This window comes from Neospora caninum, chromosome XI (genome assembly GCF_000208865.1).
Source record: "Neospora caninum Liverpool complete genome, chromosome XI".
Lineage (NCBI taxonomy): Eukaryota > Apicomplexa > Conoidasida > Eucoccidiorida > Sarcocystidae > Neospora > Neospora caninum.
The window spans coordinates 5,479,622-5,500,663 of record NC_018397.1 but is presented as its reverse complement, the minus strand read 5'-3'; the positions used below and the strand labels follow the sequence as shown (position 1 = coordinate 5,500,663).

The 21,042-nt window shown below is 54.9% G+C and overlaps 3 protein-coding genes across 3 annotated transcripts; 2 read left to right on the top strand and 1 right to left on the bottom strand.

Moving 5' to 3' along the window:
- Nucleotides 1-503: 503 nt before the first annotated feature.
- On the top strand, nucleotides 504-4,258 carry NCLIV_059600 (putative KH domain-containing protein; the record flags this gene model as incomplete). Its single annotated transcript, XM_003885514.1, has 3 exons — nucleotides 504-1,910; nucleotides 2,350-2,693; nucleotides 3,157-4,258. The coding sequence occupies 3 exons, from the start codon at nucleotides 504-506 to the stop codon at nucleotides 4,256-4,258; spliced, it is 2,853 nt and encodes a 950-aa protein (XP_003885563.1).
- Nucleotides 4,259-7,589: 3,331 nt separating this feature from the next.
- On the bottom strand, nucleotides 7,590-16,679 carry NCLIV_059590 (Serine/threonine-protein phosphatase 6 regulatory ankyrin repeat subunit B, related; the record flags this gene model as incomplete). Its single annotated transcript, XM_003885513.1, has 16 exons — nucleotides 7,590-7,669; nucleotides 8,142-8,213; nucleotides 8,680-8,716; nucleotides 9,310-9,366; nucleotides 10,174-10,329; nucleotides 10,826-10,858; nucleotides 11,073-11,119; nucleotides 11,699-11,765; nucleotides 12,304-12,427; nucleotides 12,966-13,074; nucleotides 13,548-13,622; nucleotides 13,987-14,005; nucleotides 14,575-14,627; nucleotides 15,191-15,260; nucleotides 15,762-15,853; nucleotides 16,580-16,679. 16 exons carry the CDS (start codon nucleotides 16,677-16,679, stop codon nucleotides 7,590-7,592), a joined length of 1,191 nt encoding a protein of 396 aa, XP_003885562.1.
- Nucleotides 16,680-17,999: 1,320 nt separating this feature from the next.
- NCLIV_059580 (Peptide deformylase, related) lies at nucleotides 18,000-20,117 on the top strand (the record flags this gene model as incomplete). The annotated part of the gene is made up of 2 exons (XM_003885512.1): nucleotides 18,000-18,815; nucleotides 19,809-20,117. The coding sequence occupies 2 exons, from the start codon at nucleotides 18,000-18,002 to the stop codon at nucleotides 20,115-20,117; spliced, it is 1,125 nt and encodes a 374-aa protein (XP_003885561.1).
- Nucleotides 20,118-21,042: the final 925 nt, after the last annotated feature.

The following is a 21,042-nucleotide window of genomic DNA, read 5'->3' as shown; positions in this document are numbered from 1 at the left end:
ATCGGTTTTTCCTCTGCGCCTGGCGACTCGACTTGCGTCTTGCGCAGGATCCGAAAAATTGTCCTTCCCCCCCCCCCCCCCCCCACGGATATCACCACTGTGGTGGTCTTTTTCTCGGGTATTTTCGTCCTTTCTCTCGCCTTTTCGCCCTCTCTGCAAGTCGTTTCCTCTGTGACGAAAACACTTCTCTCTCCGGAATCCGTCCCCTCGTCCCGTGAATCCCGCGTCCTTTCCTTTCTGCCGCGCCGTCCCCCCTGCGAACCCGTGTCTCCAATCGCGAATTTTTGCCTCGTCGTCGTGGGTTTTCCCCCGTTCTTTCGCGTCTCTGTGCCGGCTAGGGTGTCTCTTCTGTCTCCAAGGGAAACCCGCCTTCCTGGCCGTCTCGACGATCGTGTCCCGGCGCTTTCTCCGCGTGTCTCCGACCAAAACTGACCCGCCCTCGCCTCCCTGCCGCAGCGCGTCGTTCCCCGTTTTCGCCCTCGCGCGTTGTAAAGCCTCACAAGATGGCCCGCAAGAAGAGAACTGGAGCCGCAGCGACTTCCGAGGAGTCGGCTGTCGCGAACCCGACTCCGGTGCCCCAGAAGGCTGAGAAGGCTGCGCCGAAACACGAAGCGAATGCTCCACCGTCTGACCAGGCGCATGCACGCGACAGCACCCAGGAATTGTTGGCGGCGACAGCCGTCGTGGCTCGTCAGCAGGTGGACACGAGCAACATGAGCGCGTCTCAGAAGAAGAATCTGAAGAAGAAGATCCGCAAGCAAGAACAGCGCCAGCAGGAGGCAGCCGTGCTCGCGGCGGTCCGTCCGGAGACCGCAAAGGCGGCGACTGGAATGGCTGGTCACTACGCTGAGCAGGAGACGACGATCCGTCGGCGCCTAGAGGGCCTGAAGCGGGCGGTGAGTCAGTTCCAGTCGGGCGGTCGCGGCGCGGCTGGCCCGAACGCGAAGAAACTCGGCCAGGACTTTGACAGTCTCCTCCGCGAGATCGACGCCACCCTGGAGCGGGAGACGGCCGCGCTCCAGAAGCCGCTGAGCAAGCGGTCGACTGTCCAGCAGCTGCAGCAGCAAATTCGCGACGTCGAGGCCCAGGTCCAGAAACAACAACGCGAGCTGCAGCGCCAGGCGAATCAAGGCCAACCGGGCGACGGACCGAGCGCCGGGGAACTCCGGGGCTGCCTAGAGGAGAGTCTCCGCTACGTGGTCCACCTGCGGGAGCAGCTGATCCTCACGCAGCAGCAAAACGAACTCCGCGTCTTCCGAGACCGCCTCACGGCCCTCAAGACCGAAGGCGAGAGCCTCCTCAAGGCGCTCCACGCAGGCGGGAACTCGCCAGGCGAACGCGGTCGCGGCGCAGGATCGCCCTCGAACGGCACTAGCGGGGCCTCGGGCGCGAAGGAGGCGCAGTGGCGCCGGCGCCTCGGCGACTTGGCCCGCGGGCCCTCGGCGGACCGCCAGAAGCGGGAGCAGAAGCCTGAGGAGAACGCGACGCTGCCGCCTCTCGTGGTCCAGCACGTCAACCTTGGCCCGGATGCTATGGGTCTGCTCTTCCCAGGTGGTCAGAACCCCGTGCTGGTGCGCAAGTTGGAGCGGTCGTGCGGCTTAATCGTCGACAGACACAGCGGCGGCGCAGGCCGTGCGGGCGTAGTCTCCGTCGTCGGTCTCCAGGCGCCCGCTGTCGAGCGCTGCGTTGCGATGCTCGCGTCGCTCGACGAAGGCATGCAGCCCGAGAAGCGCGAGAAACACCGTGTGGTCGTGGAAGGCCGAACCATCGGCAGCGTGATCGGAGCCGGAGGCGCAAACCTGCGCCGCGTCGAGGAAGAGAACGACGTCGTCGTCTGGGCCGAAGGCAACGAAATGATCGTCATGGGCGCCACGCCGGCCAAGATTGCAGATGGCGTTCGCCAGCTGAAGGTGCGCAACAGGCGAACACGGATTTTCTGGTCGGCGCCAAGAAAACCCGAGGCAAAGGCAGCACAAAATCCCAGCAGGAGCGGTTAAACTACAAAAGAGTCGAGCTTTTTTGCGACCTTGCCTCAGTTTTTCTCGGGGCCGTCGACACGACGGATTCGCAGCGGTAGCCGTGTCTCTGGAGTCGGTGTGCGTGGATGCGTGAAGAGACCCACCTGTGTGCTCCCGTCCATATCCTGGATTGGCGCATGCGACCAGTAGCCAGGGCAGCAACGTAGTCACATACAAACAGACTTACATGTATATATGTATATGCATGTGTCGAGTACGGCGTGGGTGGTGTTCTGGAGTGGTTTGAAACGGATATTTTTTTGTGTGGCGTTGAGTTTTGTCTCCACTGTGTGGCGACGAGGTTTCGAAAGCATGTGGCGTCTGTTTTCAGGAAGTCGTCGCGTCGCCTGCGGCCTCCGCCTCGGGCGCCGGCAGCCCCGGGGGTGCGACGAGCCTAACCTTTCCTGCGCCGATCGCTCGCGCCCTTGCAGGACCGAGCTTCCGCGCAGTTCTTCGCGAGGTGGAAAGCGAACTCCACTGCGCCATCCGAGCCCCGAAGGGCGGCGCCGAAGGCGTCATCCTCGTTCAGAACGCGAGTCCGGAGAACGCAGCGGCGGTGGCGAAGCGCCTGAAGGACGAGGCCTCGAAGTTGGTGGTCAAGACGATCAGTGCAGATGGGGAAAAGGTTCTCAAACTCCTAAAGGGTAACGCGCCGGGTTTCATCGCCAGCTCGAGGTGAGTTTCGGGGACGCGAGGGCTGTGGGGAAAGGTGGTCTTTTTCGGTGGAAAAATCGTGCGGTGTGCTGGGCAGGTCGAGGATGAACGCTGGTGCGCGCGCGTCTGCGGAAGGCCGGTTGACGAAGGGAGTGTTTTATGTCTCGGGTTTGTAGTCGCTGAGAATGCTTTTCGAGAAGAAATGCGGCTTCCGAGCTTTTTGACGTGTGGGCCGCGGAGACAAAAACGTCCCTGGGGCGGTGTCGCAGGCGCTTTCCAAGCAAAAAGGTGGTGCGTGCGCCTCTTTTTGTCTTGGTCGCCGTGCAGCTCTGGAAGTCCGATGCTGCGCAGTGTCTCTCCCGGGGATTCCCTCCACTTGCCCCACCGCCGCGCGGCTTTTCCGTTCTCTTCCGCGCGGGATGCCTTCATCCCGCACCCGTGTTCAAGGCCAAGTGTTCCGTGTGTGTTCCGCGCGCGTTTTCAGGGAGAAAGACCACGTGACGTACTTGCGTGGAGAGAACGAACTGACCGTTGTGGGGCCTTCCGCAGTGATTGACGAGGCCGTGACCGCAGCGGAGGAGGGGCTTCTTCTGCTGGACCGGGTGACGGGCCAAGTCACCATTCCGAGGAACCTGTCGCGCGTGGTCACGCGTGCGAAGCGGGGACACATCGAGAAGGCGACAGGCGTCTTGTTCCGGCCGCCGCGAAACCCCGCCACTGGCGACTTGGTGCTTTCGTTCATGGGGACGAAGGAACAGGTGGAGGCAGCGCGCGAGATGCTGAACACAGTCCTCAAGGAAGAGGGTTTCAGCGAGGCGATGCCTGTCGGCAAGGAGATGACGGCGGCGCTGTTGGCGGATCGCGGCCAGGGTGTGCGCGACTTGGAGGAGCAGTTTGGCGTCACCGTCTCCATTGAGAGGCGCGAACACCGGTTGGTGGTACGCGGCAACGAGGCGGCCGTGCAGGCCTGTTTGGCGGCGCTGCGGGAGCGACAAGACCGCGAATTTGCGGACGAGAAGGACGACTCTGTCGTGGAACGCGTGGCGGTTCCGAAAGAACAGGTCGCGGCGATCATTGGACGCCACGGGGCGCGCGTCCGCAAGATCCAGACGCAGAGTGGAGTCGAGTCGATTCGCATGGACGGCAGCGAGGGAGTCGCGGTGATTCGCGGCTCGGCCGAGGCAGTCGCGAAGGCGGTCAAGCTGATCGAGGAGGCGCTGAAAGAGGGGACGGGAGCGGCGCAGTCGGGAAGCGACAACGAAGACCAGCGAACGGAAGACGTCGAGGGCGGTGCGCGGGGCAACCGCCGAGGCCAGCGAGGCGGGCCAGTGAAGCGCGCGCCTCAGAAGCCTCTGAACGTCGACGCCTCGGACGAGACAGCCTTTCCCTCGCTGGACGCCGCGGCTCTGAACGAAGGCCGGAGCCGACCCGGCGCAGGGCGGTGGAAGCGCGGCGGCCGGAGCGCGAAACCCGGAACTGAAGAAGAGGCCGTGAACGGAGTCGCCACACAAAACGGCACGCACAAGCGAGAGGAAGAAGTGCCGACTGGAGACGCGCCGAACGCTGGCGAGGTCTGCTGCAACTGACCGAGTGAGAGGAATAGCGGGGGTGGAACCGACCACGACGAAGAAAAAATTGTTTTTTTGACGCTGGACGTGGAGAGAGACACGTCGGGACGGGGGCAGTGGAGTGTCGGAGCTGAGAAAAACGCGACGCAATTCGTGTGGGGGGATCGCAAGCGGAAGACAACGGGGAGAGGGGAGAACGGTCTGTGCTGTGTACACGCGTGTTCGCGGAACGTCGCTTCCCGGGGGTCGGATCCTGTTCGTAGCTCTACCGCGTGATTTGTCTCCGCTCGGGTTTCTGGACTTCTCTGGAGCGCTCGCAGTGTTAGGAACTCCTTTCCGTTTCTTCGCATCTGCGCGTCTCCGAGAACGACGAATCTCGCCTCTGCCGTGCTGTCCTCAGTCTCTTGCAGAGAGCCTTTTCTGTAGGCAGCGCGTCTCGCCCTGCCTTACCGGGTGTCTAGATTTTGAGGGCAGGAGACAGCCGCGGATCCCCGTTGAGGGGCGATCTGTGTTTTTCGTTCTGCCGCTTTTTCTGCCTGTGCGTGTTCGTCCTTTGAATCGTGCGAGACCCGTTGCTCAAAAAGCGGTTCTGTGTTTGGAGCGGCGGATGCTCTCGTTCGTGTGTGTCGCCGTCGCTTCCCCTGTGTCCGTGCTCGAGACTGTGTGTGTGCATGCACGTGTAGAGCTCCCGGTGAAGGCTGAGTCGCTTAGGCCCCGTGTTTGAACTCAACGCGCCCGTTCTGGAGAATAGAGAGGGAGACGGGGTCATAATGAAGGCGGTGCACTGTGCTGCTTGAGAGAGTCGGTTCTCTCGCAACATTCCCCCGCCCAGAGACCCGCGCACGTGTCTCCTGGTTTTTGCGGGTGATGGCGGTGGCAGACCGTGTTCCGCGTTTTCGTTTATTAGGACCAAAAGTCTGTGGAGAAGCTGGTGTGTCTGGTGCCGTGTCGAAGGAGAAAGAGAACGCGTAACAGCTCTTTCCCGTGCATGGTTGTGGACGCCGCGGTTCGGTTGCTTTAAGGATGTTTGCCATGTTGTTCACGCGTCTTCGTGTTTCCCAAAGTGCTGCTCGTGTCTGAAACATTGACGCAGAGGAAACGTAAGCATTTAGGCCGAAGAACAAGTTTGCTGGGAGCGGAAACGAGACGACATGAGTCACGTGCGCGAGCACGGGCCGTGTCTCTCTTGCTCTCGACGGCGTGCCGAGTTTCGGGGGCGCGACGGAGTGACAGTGGACGCCCTCTGATGTATGCAGTTTCTCTTCTCCGCTATGCGTGCGAGATACGATACACGTATTACTAGATTTAAAGACACAAGGACCGCACAACTCGGTTGACTGGTATGTGGAGTTATTATCTGGGTGTGAAGCTTTCAGCGGTGTGAGCGCGTCTTTCAGATGAGGTGGAGATGAGGAGTCCTGCGAGTCACAAGATGTTAAAACGAAGGGAGTGCCCCCAGTGGGAATGGACGTAGCGCCCCACGTTTTCAGTGAAGGAGTTGATCGGGAGCAGAACGGCAGATACACCCTCAGGAGTAGAACTGCGAATCTCCTTCAGCTTTAGCCTGTCTACGTGTGCAGAGAAGTATATATTCGATTTTCGGTGGCAATCACGTTTAGGAACAGGGCCTTGGATGGATAGTCGACAGGCATTCCCGTTGCATTCCGTGTCGCCATTTGTCTGGTGCGGCCGTTGTCATACTTAACGTAGCGCGCCAAAGAAGAAAGCGTGAAAAGTAAGACACTTTGCTTTCTACAGAGCCCAGATAGGTTTACACCGGCCGTTTCGCCGCGACCCTCCTGTCGCCTACCTTTCCCATGTTTTCTTCGGCGCGCATCTCTCTATGTCCAACCTTCCTGTGATGTAAAGGATGTTCATGGACCAGGAGACGCAGCGAGGCGCCGTGCATATTTACACGGAAAAAGGGAGGCAAACCGCAACGTAGGCGTGGCCTGGGCTCCGCGTTATGCTTCCTGCGGCACTGCGTCGAAATCCAGCGAACGTGATGGCTCAGCCAGGGAGCGTCGTGACTCCCGTGGCGATTTTTCAGTGCAGGTATGAAGTTGCGCCGTTTCTGAACACAACTGTTAGGGTCTCACAGAAAAAAAGTGAGTTGGGAAGGTGAAGGCTTCCGACATTCACTCCTACTCGTGGACGATAGAATACAGAACTGGTAACCCGTGCGAAGAACTGTGTGTAATCACGCGGGCTTATTTTGGAGTGAGTCCTTATTACAAAGAGTGCAACGAGGAGTATGTCTTACTAGAGGAAGAATGGAGTCAATCCTCGCAGTTCCTCTCACGACCGTCACCGTCTGTTCTTGAGCAACATGGAAAGACTAAGGCTAAAGACCGTGGGACTTGCATTTCTGTGACTAGCGGTCTTTGTCTTCGCGGTTGGGAGAGAGTGCACACGTCTGGTACAGAGTGGCACGGAACAGGGTGTAGTGGAAAAGAATCTCTTCTCCCTTCGGAGGGCAGTCAAATCACCAGCATTTCTCACGGTCCCGGTCCACAATCCTAAATTCCCACTACGCTTCGAAACGGTTGCGAAGACCGTTTCGCTTACATTCCATACATGATACATTTTTTCCATTGGTCTGTCTCCGACCGTCGTAGTAACGTGGTCCGGCCGGTTATCATGAATGATGCGGCTTCCTATGTAGCACTGTCTTCCTTAGTAGGAAACCCGTCCTGAAACCTTTCCAGCCGAAACCTGCTTTGACGAAAAAGCGTTTGTCTTCTCGTAGTCGGTGTCAGTTCCATGTCGAAGCGCCGCAGTGGCGCACTGTGAGTGGGGCGCCATGCAATGACAGGCGCCAGGGGCCGTTTTATGCTTGACCTTAACATCCGTCGTTTTCTCAGGCAGGGATCATGAGAGTGAAGTGGTGGTTCATGTGCCTTTAAATGAAAGCAAATATCTTGGGTGTGTGCCCAGCTATGATGACAGGATGCTTACGAGTCGGCGCTCCACTAAAAAAAAAAGTAACTCCGTTCATGGACATCCAGAGAGCTTTCGATTACCATTATGAAATGTTCACCTAACCGACACGATCCGATTGTTTCGGAACGTGACGATTCCTTCTGTTGGTTCCGCTTCGTTTTCTCCGGTACGTCCTGGAATCGAGCTCTCGAATGCGAGTGGGAGACTCATCACTCCGGTGGCATGTTTTTTTTCTCGTGTTTGATGGTAAAAAAAAGTGTGACGTCACATAACGAAAAGCTGTCGGCCATATAGCCTGGTGCCCCGGCCCGTAGCCATCGGTGCGCAGGCGCTTCGGCGTGTTCAACTCCACCAGCCCTTCTTACAAAACGGGTTTCTTGTCCTGATTCAAGAAAAACTCTCCTTTTCAGCGCCTTTTCCTGCTGTCCCGCGCAATGAAGATCTCCAGGCCAAAGTAGAGCATCAGGAAAATAATGGCCACGACCACTGCAGACACACAGTGAGAGCCGGAGAAAAGAACATATTTTCAGCGGTGCCTGCGTTGAAAGCTCTTTTCCACATAGCCAGACGGACTCACCCTTGGAACTGCACGAAATAGTTCCCTATTTCTCTATGACCTTTGTCGCGACAAAATTGGCTGTGAAACCCGGAACAAAACACCGCATTCGGCCTCCCTGGTTGCCTCCGCTGGACAACCAAGCGCTGCAAAACCGTGGGTTTCAGCCATGCCGCCCTTTAGATGCTAGTGCCCTGAAGGCTCTGTTATAGGAGCGGTAAATGGTGCGGAACAGCTGCCGGATTGATGCGAGAGGGTCGGCCTTCAAAAGTGTGTCTCTTCGCTTCCTTTCACTCTGACTTCCAGTCTCAGTGTGTGACCGGGGCGCTGCGGAGCCCGAGGCCAGCTCAAAAAATCTTCCCGTTTTGGAACAAAACTCCACTACCCTATTCCGTAGCCTACCGAATCCAAGAAGACGAAGCAAGGTCCGTCGGCGCGCCATCGTCTTCTCGATTGCCTCGAGGGCTGCAGCTTCTAGAAAGGGAGGAAACGGAACGTGCACCGCAAGCAAGGACAGCAACTTGAGAAAGCAAGCGTGAGCAGAAAGACTCAACCACAACGTGTGTTTGACGCACAGGGCGTGTGAACGAAAGGAACTGAAAAAAAGACGGTATCGGATCGGCCACCAAATGCTGGCAGAGAAAGTCCCCTTCCATACAAAGCATCATTTTCAAGCGGACGTCAACGCTAGGCAGACAGAAGTGAAGCTGGCAGAAGCTGAACTGGAAGAGGAACGGGGGGAGGGACCAGGACTGAAATCTGTGCGAGATATAGAGGAGCCTGGAGGTAAGAGGAACTGTAAAAAGTTTCGAAGAAAACGTGAAAGAGCTCTGGAAAAGCCACGATAAAGTCCAATATAGTTCTCGGAAGTAGGGAAACTTGTTTGTTGGCAGGCGACACAGGACTGGAAGAGACATGCCGCCATCCTGTGTGGTCTCACTTTCGCGTTCGGATTTAGCCAGGTAGTCCTCCCGAGCCTGAGGGGTAAAGGAATGCACAATATCCCTTCCATTTCGACATTGCTTCGCCCGGAGGCCTCGTCCACGGAAACCAGAGAACACAGACACGCGTCAGAGTATCTGGAAGAGATGAGAAAAGGCTTTCTTTGCACACAAAAAAAGGACGCGCAAGGTGCACCAACGCACGCGCGCTTGAAACCTACAGCCGCGCAGGTGTACATACACTTTCAGGGCTATACGTCGCCTGGCCTTCCTGCGTGTCTACAAATGTCCGTAACGTCAGATGTGCCACGCCACCGACGTCTCTCTCCTTAATTGGCCAACTGACAATCTCATTTCACTGCCAAGCCATAGGGGCGACGAAACGCACGCGCCCCAGAACCCAGCAAATGCCAGCCACCGCCGGTTAACAGTTTGCGGCTAACGCCCACGTGCACCGTCCTCGTACGGAAATGCTACCTTTTTTCCTCGTCCTTAAAAAAGCATGGCAGATTTTCCCCATGTTTCAGGCAGGCCACTCCGAAGCCTCAACTGGGAGCGGGGGCGCGGGGGGGGGGGGGGGGGGACTCTCGCAGTGCCCAAGGTGCTCAGCAGGCATCTTGGCGGCTGACCTGTTCCAGTTTCTCGCGCTCGTCATTCGATAGGCCAAACTTCTTCAGCATCGCACTCTGCCGCGCCACACAGCGATCGCAACAACAACAGGCAACCGCAAAATAAGCACGCAGGGGACATCGACTTCTTTATAAGGGGCTGTAGCCACGCGACATGTCTAGGTCCCAGAACGTTTCGGTTCTTCCAACCTGGAAGACGAGATGCAACACCGGAAAACAGAGATAGGACAGCTTCACATAGGAAACGGCTTTTTATCGAGAGGGCGTCGAGAAGACACTTTTAAAAATAAGGCAAAAAGGGGCAACGCTGTTCATCATGGCCTCGTGCTTCCTCCTCTTTAGGGCGTTTTTGCCCCGTTTCCTTCTCGGCCAAAGCGCATCTGTTCGCTTCTTCGGCGACACTCGGATTGACCTTCCAACGCTACGCCCATCTGTCCGTTTGTCAGGGATGTTTTTCGGAAGAACCCGCGGCCGGAAAGTGGAAGATGCGAAAAAGCGGGTTGCCGCAACGTGAGGTCCACGGACTCGCTGGAAGTGACGCGCCGCTCTCATGGCAACTGCTGCCCGAGTGGTGTGAAGGACTAGGCAGAAGTGAGCGAAAGTTGAACAGCTCCACGCCATGCAACAGGGGCAAGTGCCAGGCAGAATCGACCGACGGAAAATGGGAAGTGTAGCAGTGAAAGGCGAACGCACACTACCATACCGACATCTTACCTACATCTTTATATAGACAACCACATAAACATTTATATATATATATATATATATATATGCTTCTATTCAGAAATGACTATGCAGCAGGTGTATCGAGTTGCTGGAAAGTTAGGTGAGGTGGTCCATTCGCATGGTGATTCGCAGACTCACGCTGAGGTCAAAAAAGGCGTCGTCGAGGTACCGGAACTTTTTCTTGTACAAAATCTCGGCGACGGAGTCAGGGAGGCCGTAATTTCGACAGAACACAGACACCTCAGACTGACGCATCTCTTGCTCCGCTTGCTGTCGCCTGCGGAGTTCGCGCTCCTGCGGCCGACAGCGAAACATGCACCACTTCGTGAGGACACCAACACGCCGCGGCGGAAAAGGCACAGCGCGGAACTGACAAATTGCGGACAGCAAGGGAGACAGAGAGTGAGTCATCGTTAGTCAGCTCTTTGTCTTTGCTCTCCTCTCCAACTTCCCACTATCATTTCCTCCTACACATTTTCTCTTTCGCCTAACGCCTGGCCCATCCCCAGTGCCGAATCTCCGTTTTCCCTGCGCTCTCGCTCACGGGTAAGTGGGCGAAAACAGTTTCGGTTTAGGGCGAACGGCGACCTCGCTCACCGCTTCGCATGCATCGCTGCGTCGAACCTAGGTGCTCACTAAAGATGCCGCAGCTTCTCCTTTGTGGGCCGTTTTAACCCTCCCCGCTAGGGTGGCATCGTCGATTGCAAAAGTGCATTTCTGCGCCCACATACACCGCCCGTCTGGTGCGCAGCTGCGAGGAACCCGGCGACAAAACCTCCAAAGGTCTCACCTCCTTTGCAGCCGTTTGACGCTCGGCCTTTTCCTGAACGCATCGCAGCGATTCCGACGGCGACAGGATGTCCGAGAAAGTGAGGGAGGAACGCGGTCTGCCCTCCCACTGAAGGCATCGAGCTCAGCAGCCTCCACGGGGAAATGTGTTGCAGAAAAACGTAACGAAGTCGCACGCGACGGCACAAGATATCGGAAACGTGAGTTTAGAAAAGGAATTGCCTCGTCGCGTTCCTTCCGTCCTGTACCTCGGCCTCCTTCAGTTGCTGCGCTCGCAATTCCTCTGCTGTGTAGCCTGTGGAAGCACGCAGACAATCCACGCTTGCATGTGGAGAGACGCCCACCATCTGCACACCAGCAGGAATGACACAATCACGCACAGAACCTTCCACAACATTTTCCCTCTCGTCACGCGCTCCGAGAACCACCCGCAAGCCAGTGCTCGAATACGAAACCCTACACGAAAGAAAACACAAATATATATATATATATATATATATATATATAGATAGATAGATAGATAGATAGATAGATACACTTATATGTATGAACATATATATACATATATATATATATATATATTTGTACGTGACTGTACCGTCACAGATGGTTGGAAGCGTACACATGCCCCTGCGGGCCCTCTAACCGTTTAGACCCTCATGGAGAACGCGAACTCGGGAACTGGGGACGCTGTGGCGTATTTCGTTTCCGAGTAACTCGCCTCGCCACAAGCAGCTGTAGATGTACGCAGACACGACGTCTGCGTGCTCTGGATCTGCGGCCACTGCAGAGCGACCTCCACATAACCTGTCTGTGCAATTCACGATCCGTCTGCAGATGAAATGCTGCGACCTGCGGTTTTGTGGAAACGAACCTGCCAGGTTGCGCACATCAGGCGAGAAGCCGCCGGCCACAAGTTTCTCTGCAAATCCCTCGAGTCCCTGCAGAAAAAGGCACACCCGATTCTGACAGGTGTACATACAGTGCGTTGTCCTTCCTCTCGCGCGTCTGCCTCAGCTTTTCTGCTTTCCGCTTCGCAAGCTCCACTTGCTCGGCAGACTGCCGAAGACGGCAGAGAAGCCTGCGAGCCTTCTTCGGTTGCGCGGCCGGCACACAATCAGAAACAATCAGGGGAGAGAAACGCGTCAGTGCCACCGGTCTCTTGCCTCCATTCTCTGTGCCCATGATTCCGTCTTTGTTCTCGAAACGTCTGCGGACACCCAAGTCCATCCACCCACTGAAATCGCTTCGCATAAAAAATAACATATAGAGGCAAGCTCTCCGTTCCTCATCTGGACTTGCCGATGAATCTCACACAAAGATGCATTCGGATCGGCTCTTCGGTGCATCGACCGACGTGTACGTACACCTGCATCCCTCCTATCTGTCTATACATGAACACATGCGTTCGTGTGGATCTGAGTGTGCATCCCGCGAACTTGTATAGAGCGACCCGAGTTCGAAAGCCAGAACGCGCACCTCCATGACTGCGAGGTGAATCGGCGTATTCCCCTCGTTGTCGACGTTGGCCTCGAGGTCCAGCTTGCCGGACTGTAGCAGGCGATGGGCCAAGTTCACCTGCCTCAAACTGAGGGCGATGAGTCTGTACACCCGCGCGAGACACGAGAGCAACACTGGCAGCATGCGCTCCCTCGCAACCAGGCACACGCGCGATGGACTCTGTGCTCTGTCCTCTCTAGTCACAGGCCAGATAACGCAGCCGAAGCGAACGAAAAAGCGCGGGGAAAAAACACAAAAAACGGCGCGAGAACACATGAAGCGAGACAAGGTGTGGAAGCACAGAAAAACAGTGTCGGGACACCAGAGACGAAACATGGGGCGAAGAAAGACGCTGCGAAACAGCGGGAAGACGCTGAAAAAGAGGCAGAAAGCGAGACGAAGAGACGAGCGAGGCGGAGGTGAAGGAGGAGAGACCACCACATATCAGTAGTGATGAACCTGATTTGATTACGTAACAGCATAGCAGATGGAGCGGAAAAAAGCAAACGATAGGAAGAAAGAGAGGCGGTCACGGCGTGACAACACACAGAACGGCGAAGGGGGTGAGCTCGAGAGGGGTGACGCGAAGGCGAGTGAATATATAATACAGAAAAGGAGAGGTGCGCGGGAGAATGTCTCACAGGGGAGTTTTGCCGTCTGCACTTTTTGCATTCACATCCACGTTCTTCTCGACCAGCATCTCAACTGTCTCTTCGTTGCCCTCTTTCAGCGCCACGTGCAGAGGCGTCTCTGAAAGGAAAAGGTATTTTTTTGCGAGTTCGTACTGGTTCTCGGCAAGAAACGCAGAACGGCCGAAGCCCCTGGCTGGAGCCTCCGGAGACGACCTACCTCGTCGGCCTGTCTTTGAGGTAGGCAGCCACGAAACAGTTTGCGCAGGGATGCACAAACATCCAGACGTCTGTCCCTCTACACACGTAGAAAGAATCCGCAGGGCCACCGCGATAGGACCAACGGTAGGAACACATGACACCAATTTTTGCACGGCGGACGCACACGGATGACACTATCTCTCTCTGCGACAAGAGACAGGCGGTGACTTGGCGACGCGGCGACACGCGAATTCACAGGTGCATGCGTTTGGTGTGTTCAAGCAGCATCCCTAAAAAAAGGTCAGCTGATTCCTCCACATGTATATTTACCTCTACCGAGTCTTGCACATGCAGATAGGTCTCCATCGGCACTTTGTGTATGCGTGGAGTTACCTTTTGCATTGTTGACGGCGTTTCTGTGTGCGCCCCGGTTGATGAGGAGCTCGGCAGCCTCCGGTTGGTTCAGCACTGAGAAACGCCGCAGAGAGTAGGCGGCACAACGCACAACATGCTGCCAAGGGCAATGCAGCAAAGAAAAAAAAGGCAAATGGTCTCGCATAAACGCAAGTCCCCGCGCCGTGGAGACACACTGTGGCGGCGAAGACTGGTCCCCTCTGTTCTTGCTCGCTGGCCGGGCTGACACGCACCCTCTCGGCGCTTTCTTCCAAGCCGCGCGAGCTCACTGGCGTGTATCCGAGGAGCCTCCGCGATCCGCCGCATTCCTCACGAAACCGGACTCTCCCGCGCTCCCCTTCTTCCCCTTTCCTTCACTCGCCGAGGGAACGGCAGCAAACAACACGGACACTGCTTTTCTGGTCTGAGATTCTCTCACTTGCCGCCCAGTGAAGCGCCTGAGCAAAAGACAGTGCAGGGGAAGGGAAAGGCGATAACGAGCCGCGCGGCGAGAACAGAAGCGGCAAGACGACCTCGGGTGTCTGAACAGCCATCAAGGCCAAGGACACTGACGCGCGAAACTGCCTGGCAAAGAATGCCTCTCCTGATGAACAAACTCTCCCGTTTCGTATCGTCCCTCATCCTTTGCTGCATTGCAGTGTCGCCCTATGTCGTATGTATGGATATACATGAATATACATATAAATATATATATATATATATGTGTATATATACTTATATAGGAGAGGCAAAAAAGACTAGACAAATCTACACAAACTGACGCAACGGCATAGGTATCTCTCCATGCAGTTAGATACAACAATCCTCCCGAGTTGTGAAGGTATGTGCCTATATCTCTAGATATAGGTACAAATATACATATTATTTGTTTCATGTGGGCGTACCTATATATATATATATATATATATGAGTTTCTAAAGTGGGATGAGTGCATGCGTCCCAGAGCGGTTGCATGCAGACCAATGGGAGTATCGTTTTTGCCAAAATGGGCCTTTCGGTCTCTTACGGTGTTGCCATCCAGGTCTGGGGTGTTGACGCTGCAGTTGGGCACCTTGAGAACTGAGCACCGAAAGACACCAAGAAGGAAGAGACGTACAAAAAAACAGGCAAAAGCTTTCTTCTTGAGCAACGCCGCGATCCCGCCGACCACGCCTCCAGACATCCAGGCATGCAAAGACACCAAAGAAATCTCACATTATCATTCCGACAAGCGAACATAAATACATCCGTACATATATGTATATAAACATATTTACATTGCGACAAAAGGAGCTATATGGGGATGGCGATAGAAAAAAAAAATACGCGTTTGCACTCATTGATGATTACAACTGTTCCTACGCGCGCCAAATATGCATATATTCATATATATATATATATATATATATATGTTTATATGCATTGGTGGCTGCATGCATAGATGTCTGCATGCATATATGTAGATATCTACGTATCTACACATATATATATATATATATATATATATAGATATAGATATATGTCGATATTGACTTGGAGTAGTGCGGGCGAGGGCCGAAAAGTGTTCCACTAATCAGGGAGCGAGTGAGCAAGTGCAATATGAGAGGACATGAAGACGGCAAAGGGACAAAGGAGACACTTACGGCGCCGAAGGATAGAAAGGTCTCCCCCTGAGGCACAGAGACAGTGGACGATCGGCGTCCAGCCTTGAACCTGCTGGTGTGACGAGAAGCACGCGAAGACACGACAAGCGCGGGACAAGAGTAAAACAAGAACGGCCTTTGTCTGTCGCGCCGTCTCTTCCTTTTTCTCGCCCTCCGCACATCTCTCTCCTTCCCTCTTCCTTCTCTGTCACCTCTCCTCTCTTTTCTCCTTGCAGGCCTCACATTACCACCGAATGCCCGTTCGTGACTATGTCTTCAGTCGATGCGGCCGCTCATGTAATTCTACCGACGCAAATATACTCAAACCAACACATGATCGAAAAGGTGGAAGTGTGCATAAAAATGAGGAGTGAAGAAAACGTGGGCACCTGCCGGGGCGTTCGGCTGAGAGATGCAAGCTGGTGAAGCGCTGTCCAACACACCAGTACTCAGGGAGACGCGAGAGACGGAGACAGGAAAGGCGATTGATGCACAGGCGAGAACGCGACACGCAGATGCACAGCAGGCGCTAAACGGGCGAGAAGGATTCATGCAAAGTTTTTCGACTTACGTCGGCGATGTTCACATCCGCCTTTGGGCTCTCCAGCAGCGCCTCCAGAAGCTCCAGGTCGTTCATTTCCGCTGCCACGTGGAGAGCGTTAACTGCAGAGGAAAACCGGAGCCGGCAACGCAGGACGGCATCCGATTTACACAGACCAGAAGACACGCACACCAGGATAGAAAAGAGAAGAGACAAACCCGAAAGGGGCTGCCGCGTTGCTCGCCGCTGTCCAACCCGGTCGCGTACCGCGTAGGCTCAGCCTTCCTCACCGTCTCGCCGTTTGGCTGCGTTTCTGTGTCTCTCCGCTCTTCCAAACATTTCGTGTTTCGTCTCGTGTGTTTGTGGACGTCTTTGTGGGTATTTCGGCCTGTGTTCCCAGGGGGGGGGCGGTGACTTCGTGGTCCGCGCATCTTCTTCCCTGCGCTTTCTTTTTTTTTTCATTCGCAAGTAGCCGTTTGCGTCCTCTGCATTTTCCTTTCCTATTTCTCACAACGCGGCGCGCGATGCTAACACGGATGCGCCACCCTCCCACTTGTTTCGTTGCCCCGCTCGTCGTCCTTCTTCCTCAATTCCTGTCTCTCCTCTTTCGTCTACTTTTGTCTGTCTCGTTTTCTCCTCGACTCCACCTGTCTCTGTCCGTCCCTGTCGACTCTCGCGCGCCGTCTCCCCCCATTTCTTCTCTTCAGTTTCTCTCCTCCTCAGCAGGTCTCAAGCTCCTTCGCCACTTGTCCTCGCGAGCCCTCGTTCTTCCCAGTTCTTTCCTTCACCCTTTGTCTCTGCGTCCCTTGTCTTCCTGCTCGCTTTATTTCCGCTTGGTTTTTTCGCACCTCCTTTCTTGTCGAGAGCGTTGACATCGGCACCAGAGAAGACGAGGCTTCGAACGTCCTCGACGGCTCCCTTCTGCACGGCCTTCCGAAGTTTGTCCATCTTGCGGTGTCGGGATTTCCACTCAGAGATAAAGCGGGATCGAAGGGGAAGAAAGTGGGACCGGAGCGTCGTTCCGCGGAGCGGAGAAAGAGCTCTTGAACGCCGACACAGCAGGCGCGTAATGTGTGGCCTTTTGTGCGTTTGAAGAAGGAACGCCGAAGCAGACGGAGAAAGAGAGAGGAACGAGACAGAAGGAAGTGGAAGTGAAGCGAGGCAGCTGGAGAGAGACACGTCTATTTCTCTTGAACAGCCGCTCGATCTTCTCTCTGCTGGCTGACAAGACAACAGGAGAGAAGGGAGAGAAGAAGGGAGAGAAGAAGGGAGAGAAGAAGGGAGAGAAGAAGGGAGAGAAGAAGGGTGAGAGAAGACGGGAGAGAAGAAGGTAGCAGTGGAGGAAGCGAGAGTCAAGGTCGTCAAACCAGAAGACGAAACGCGAGAACAAAGGCAAGATGCAGAAAGGAAGAGAACACGGACAGGACGAAGACGCGCTCCGGAAGAGAGGGAACAGCGAAACACTTGCACAGGCTCTCGCGGGTCACATGCACGTGACCACGGAACTCTGAGATGGAAAAAAAACGAAGAGAGCTGGAGAGAGGAGGAAGCAAGAGAAAGGAAGCAAAGGAAAAAAAAGTAAACGCTTCCAAGGGCCGAGACCGAGGAAGCGAAGACTCACAGGCAGACAGCTCGGGTTTGGCTGCAGGAGCTCCAGCAAGAGGAAACGAAAGTAGGAAGAGAGGAAGAATGTGGAAGGGGAAAAGGGAAGTAAAGCTGCGTCACTCTTGACTAGAGGGATTTGCGTGTAGAGGCTCTTAGAACCGACAATGGAGAAGAACGCAAAGAAAACCCTTCAGGTGAAAACGCGTGCAACTGCTGGGCTGTCTTCGCTTGTTGGGGGTCACCGACACCGGAGACGATGCATGCACACCGCATGCGAGTGTCTCCTCGAAAAGCATGTTCGGTATTTCTCCACTCTTTGGACAGTTTTTTCCTTTTCGAACTCCTTCGTGTGTCTCCATAGAAGTTTCCTCGTGAAGAGGAGAAAAGGTTCTGTTTTTCCTCGCAACGGTGACGACGGCCAATGCAGCCATCCACGACCTCTCCGGTCCTGGTCGAGGGTTGTCTGGGGATGCATCATTCCTTTTTTTCGCCTTTCTTTTTCGGTTTTTTCTACTGTCCGTTACAATTTGTATCTACGCTCGTTTCGGTGTGTATCACAATCGGAGACACCTAGGAAACCCCTGAGAGGGACGGAGCGCTGCGTGTCTCGTCTGTGTTTCCTCACCCCTTTGCTGTCCCTTCAACTTTGGTTTGGCTCCAGACATGCTCGCCCTCAAGGCGCGTGTTGGAGCCTCTCAGCTTTTTTTCTGTCTGCTCTTTTTCATCGGCGCTTTCGCGACAACCGCCTTCTCTGCGTGCCTGCCTGCACGTGGGAATGTAGACGAAAAGTTTCTCCTCGGATCACACCCTGCGCCGTCAATTCTGTCTCATTCGTCTTTTCGGGCTTCCGCCCGTCCTCTTTCTCTTTTGCCTCTGTTCTTCCTCTCCCCCAACACAACACATGGAGTAGCTTCTTTCGTTTGCCTCTCTCCATCTGCCTTTTACCCTTTCTCGCTTTCTGATTATTTCTCGCTCTCTCATTCTTTTTCTGTCGCTCCTTTCCCTCGTTTCACGAGAACCTCCACTGGAACGTTCCTCAAGCGCTCTCATAGCACTGCGTTCAGGTTGTTGCCGTCTTTTCCCTTACACCCGTCACTGTGTCGCCGTTCTTGTACCTCCTATTCGCCTCCTTTCTCTTCTTTCGCTCCGCACCCTCCCGCAGCTCTCTGCTCTTCTCGACTGTCTAGGTCGTCTATCGAGCTCTCGTCTCCTTTTACAGGCGACGAGAGAGAGCAGCGAGGCGAGAGAGAAGAGTGCGGGAACGAGCGAGAAGGGCGAGAAACAAGAGAGAGAGACTTTTTCTTTCCAGAGAGACAGAAAACGCCCGACAAGAAAGAAGTCTTGGTCGCCCCCCATCCTCTCCTGCGTCTTCCTTCTCACCCCGAGGCAGACTGGATGGCGAAAGAGACGAAGGCCATAGCCAGAGAATTGTTCGCTATCATGTACAGAGATGGAGGAATAGGCCTCGCTGCTCCTCAGGTAAGAACCCGACGTCGAGCCCATCGCAAGGAGCCCACGAAACGCGTCGCCTCTTCTGTGTCTCGTGCCAGATTGCACTTCAGTATCCGCCTTTTCAACCGATACGTTTACACGGACCGCCCCATATATATATATATATATATATGTATGTATGTATGTATGTATGTCGTCTTGTTTAAATCGAGTCCTTTGCACCGCTGACTGCGTGTCAGATGTAGGATGTGTGTGCACCAATAGATGTAACGACATAGGTGATAAACATACAATTTCATGAGCATATACATATGTGCATGTATATGTATGACGTGTCAAGTTCGTGCGAAGAAGTCGCGTGCAGTGGGTAGCTTCAAGCGTGGAACGTTTCCCCAGAAGGCGTTACGAGCGTCCATTGTCTGTTATCATTCGAGAGGCAGCGTGTGTCGATAGCGCGTTTTGCAGGTGTTTCTCGCGCGCAAAGCAGGGAGGCCCTGGCCAGTGGTGTCCCTCTCTCTTCTTACGCGACCCTGTCCCCGTTTTGTGGATCCGTGTGGGGAAAGGAGATCGGCGTGGAGGTTGAGCGGAACGGCCCATGGGATGAAAGATCTTTTCGCTATCGAGTGACTTGAGGGCTCAAGAGAGAGATGCGGAAGAGAAGTTGTTCATCCTGTCCCCACTTGCCGAGAAAGCAAATGGGCTTCCGTCAACTCTGCGCCGTGTTCTTCCCGAAAACCCTTTGCCTGCCCCTTCTTTTCCCCTCTCTTTTCGGTGGCGTCGTTTTCCTCCCTTTTTGTGCCTCTCGAGCACCGCGCGACTGCGTTTCTCAAATCTCGAAGGGACAGCCGCCTGCCTGCAGATTTGCCAGTTTGTTTTTTTCGCGGATGGCGTCCAGCGAGTGAACACAACGCTGGTTCTGGTTTTTGGAGCGAAAACGACACGCAGCCGTGGCGCCGCAATAGCCTAGTCGCTTCACCTGCAGGCCTTTCTTCCTTCCCTTTGCGTTCGTCTTCTGCTCAGGTTGGCCTCAGCCTGCAGATGATTGTCTGGAATCCGACTGGTGGCTTTCGCGAGGTTTCTCAGGAGCGAGTTTTCCTCAATCCACGGATTCTCTCGCTCTCTGGCCCCCTTGTCTCTGACGTCGAAGGCTGCCTCTCTGTCCCGGGCGTCTTCGCGCCTGTCGAGCGACCGATGCATGCCCGTGTTCGTTACACGAGCCTCGAGGGGGACCAGCACGAAGTGAACTTGTCGGGCTTGGAGGCACGAGTAGTGCAGCACGAGATCGATCACCTTCACGGCATTCTTTTTGTAGACAGAGCCAAGGCGTGAAGAGAAAGGGAACAGAGCATCGAAGGAACGACATATAACCTTGCACGCTGTCGGAACAGGGACAGAGAGAGGTTTTGGTAAACATTCTCTGTACTGATATGTATATTTATATACCCATATATGCATCTATTTGCATATATATAGGTACATGCCGGGGTTCCTCCGTATGTGGCCGTATCGATTTTTGTAGATTGACACAGCTATACATTGTGATTGGTGTGGACGGCTTGCACTTTTGTATGTGCTGTTCTGAGGGTGTGTTGTGCCTAGAGTCGCGATATTCTGGGACCAATACCCGTCCGGCAGAGGACTGCATGCCTGCGTTCCTTTTGGGACTGCTGAGGTCGCGGTGAAAACACTGCGCAGGTCTCGACTCCTTGTCGATGTACATATCCTCTGTACAGTGCGGTCTGTGGCTGCCACTGCCGTGGAGAATTGAGGAACGCGTGAGGCGCCTCCGGCCTGTGCTACAGATAAACAGATTTGCTTCAACGGGAGCACTGCAAAACCACCGCCTGACTCAGTTTTTCTGACTGCCAACTTTACGGGAAAGCGAAACGTTCTGCTGTGTACCGGATTTGCGCGTGTGTAGCGTCTTCCGACCCGGCGGCGCCGCTTCTCTGGTTGACGGTGTGGCCGAACACGCATACCATGTGCTCCCTGGGCTCGTTCAGTCGACACATCCAGCTATTTCTCGAGTAAGCGAGAGATGTGGAGCAACGCACACGCGTTCATGAGACGAGCATGGCGAACAGAGGAGAAACGTACTGTAATACCTGCGCGAGATTGCCCTCGTAGCTACGCTTGGCCTCCTTTCCCAGTCGCCCTAGCAAAGAAGACACCAGTCCATATACTCAAGACGGAGTGCTGCTCCGTCACATCCCAGTATTGGAGGCAGTTCGTGGGACGCGAGTTTGTACCACTT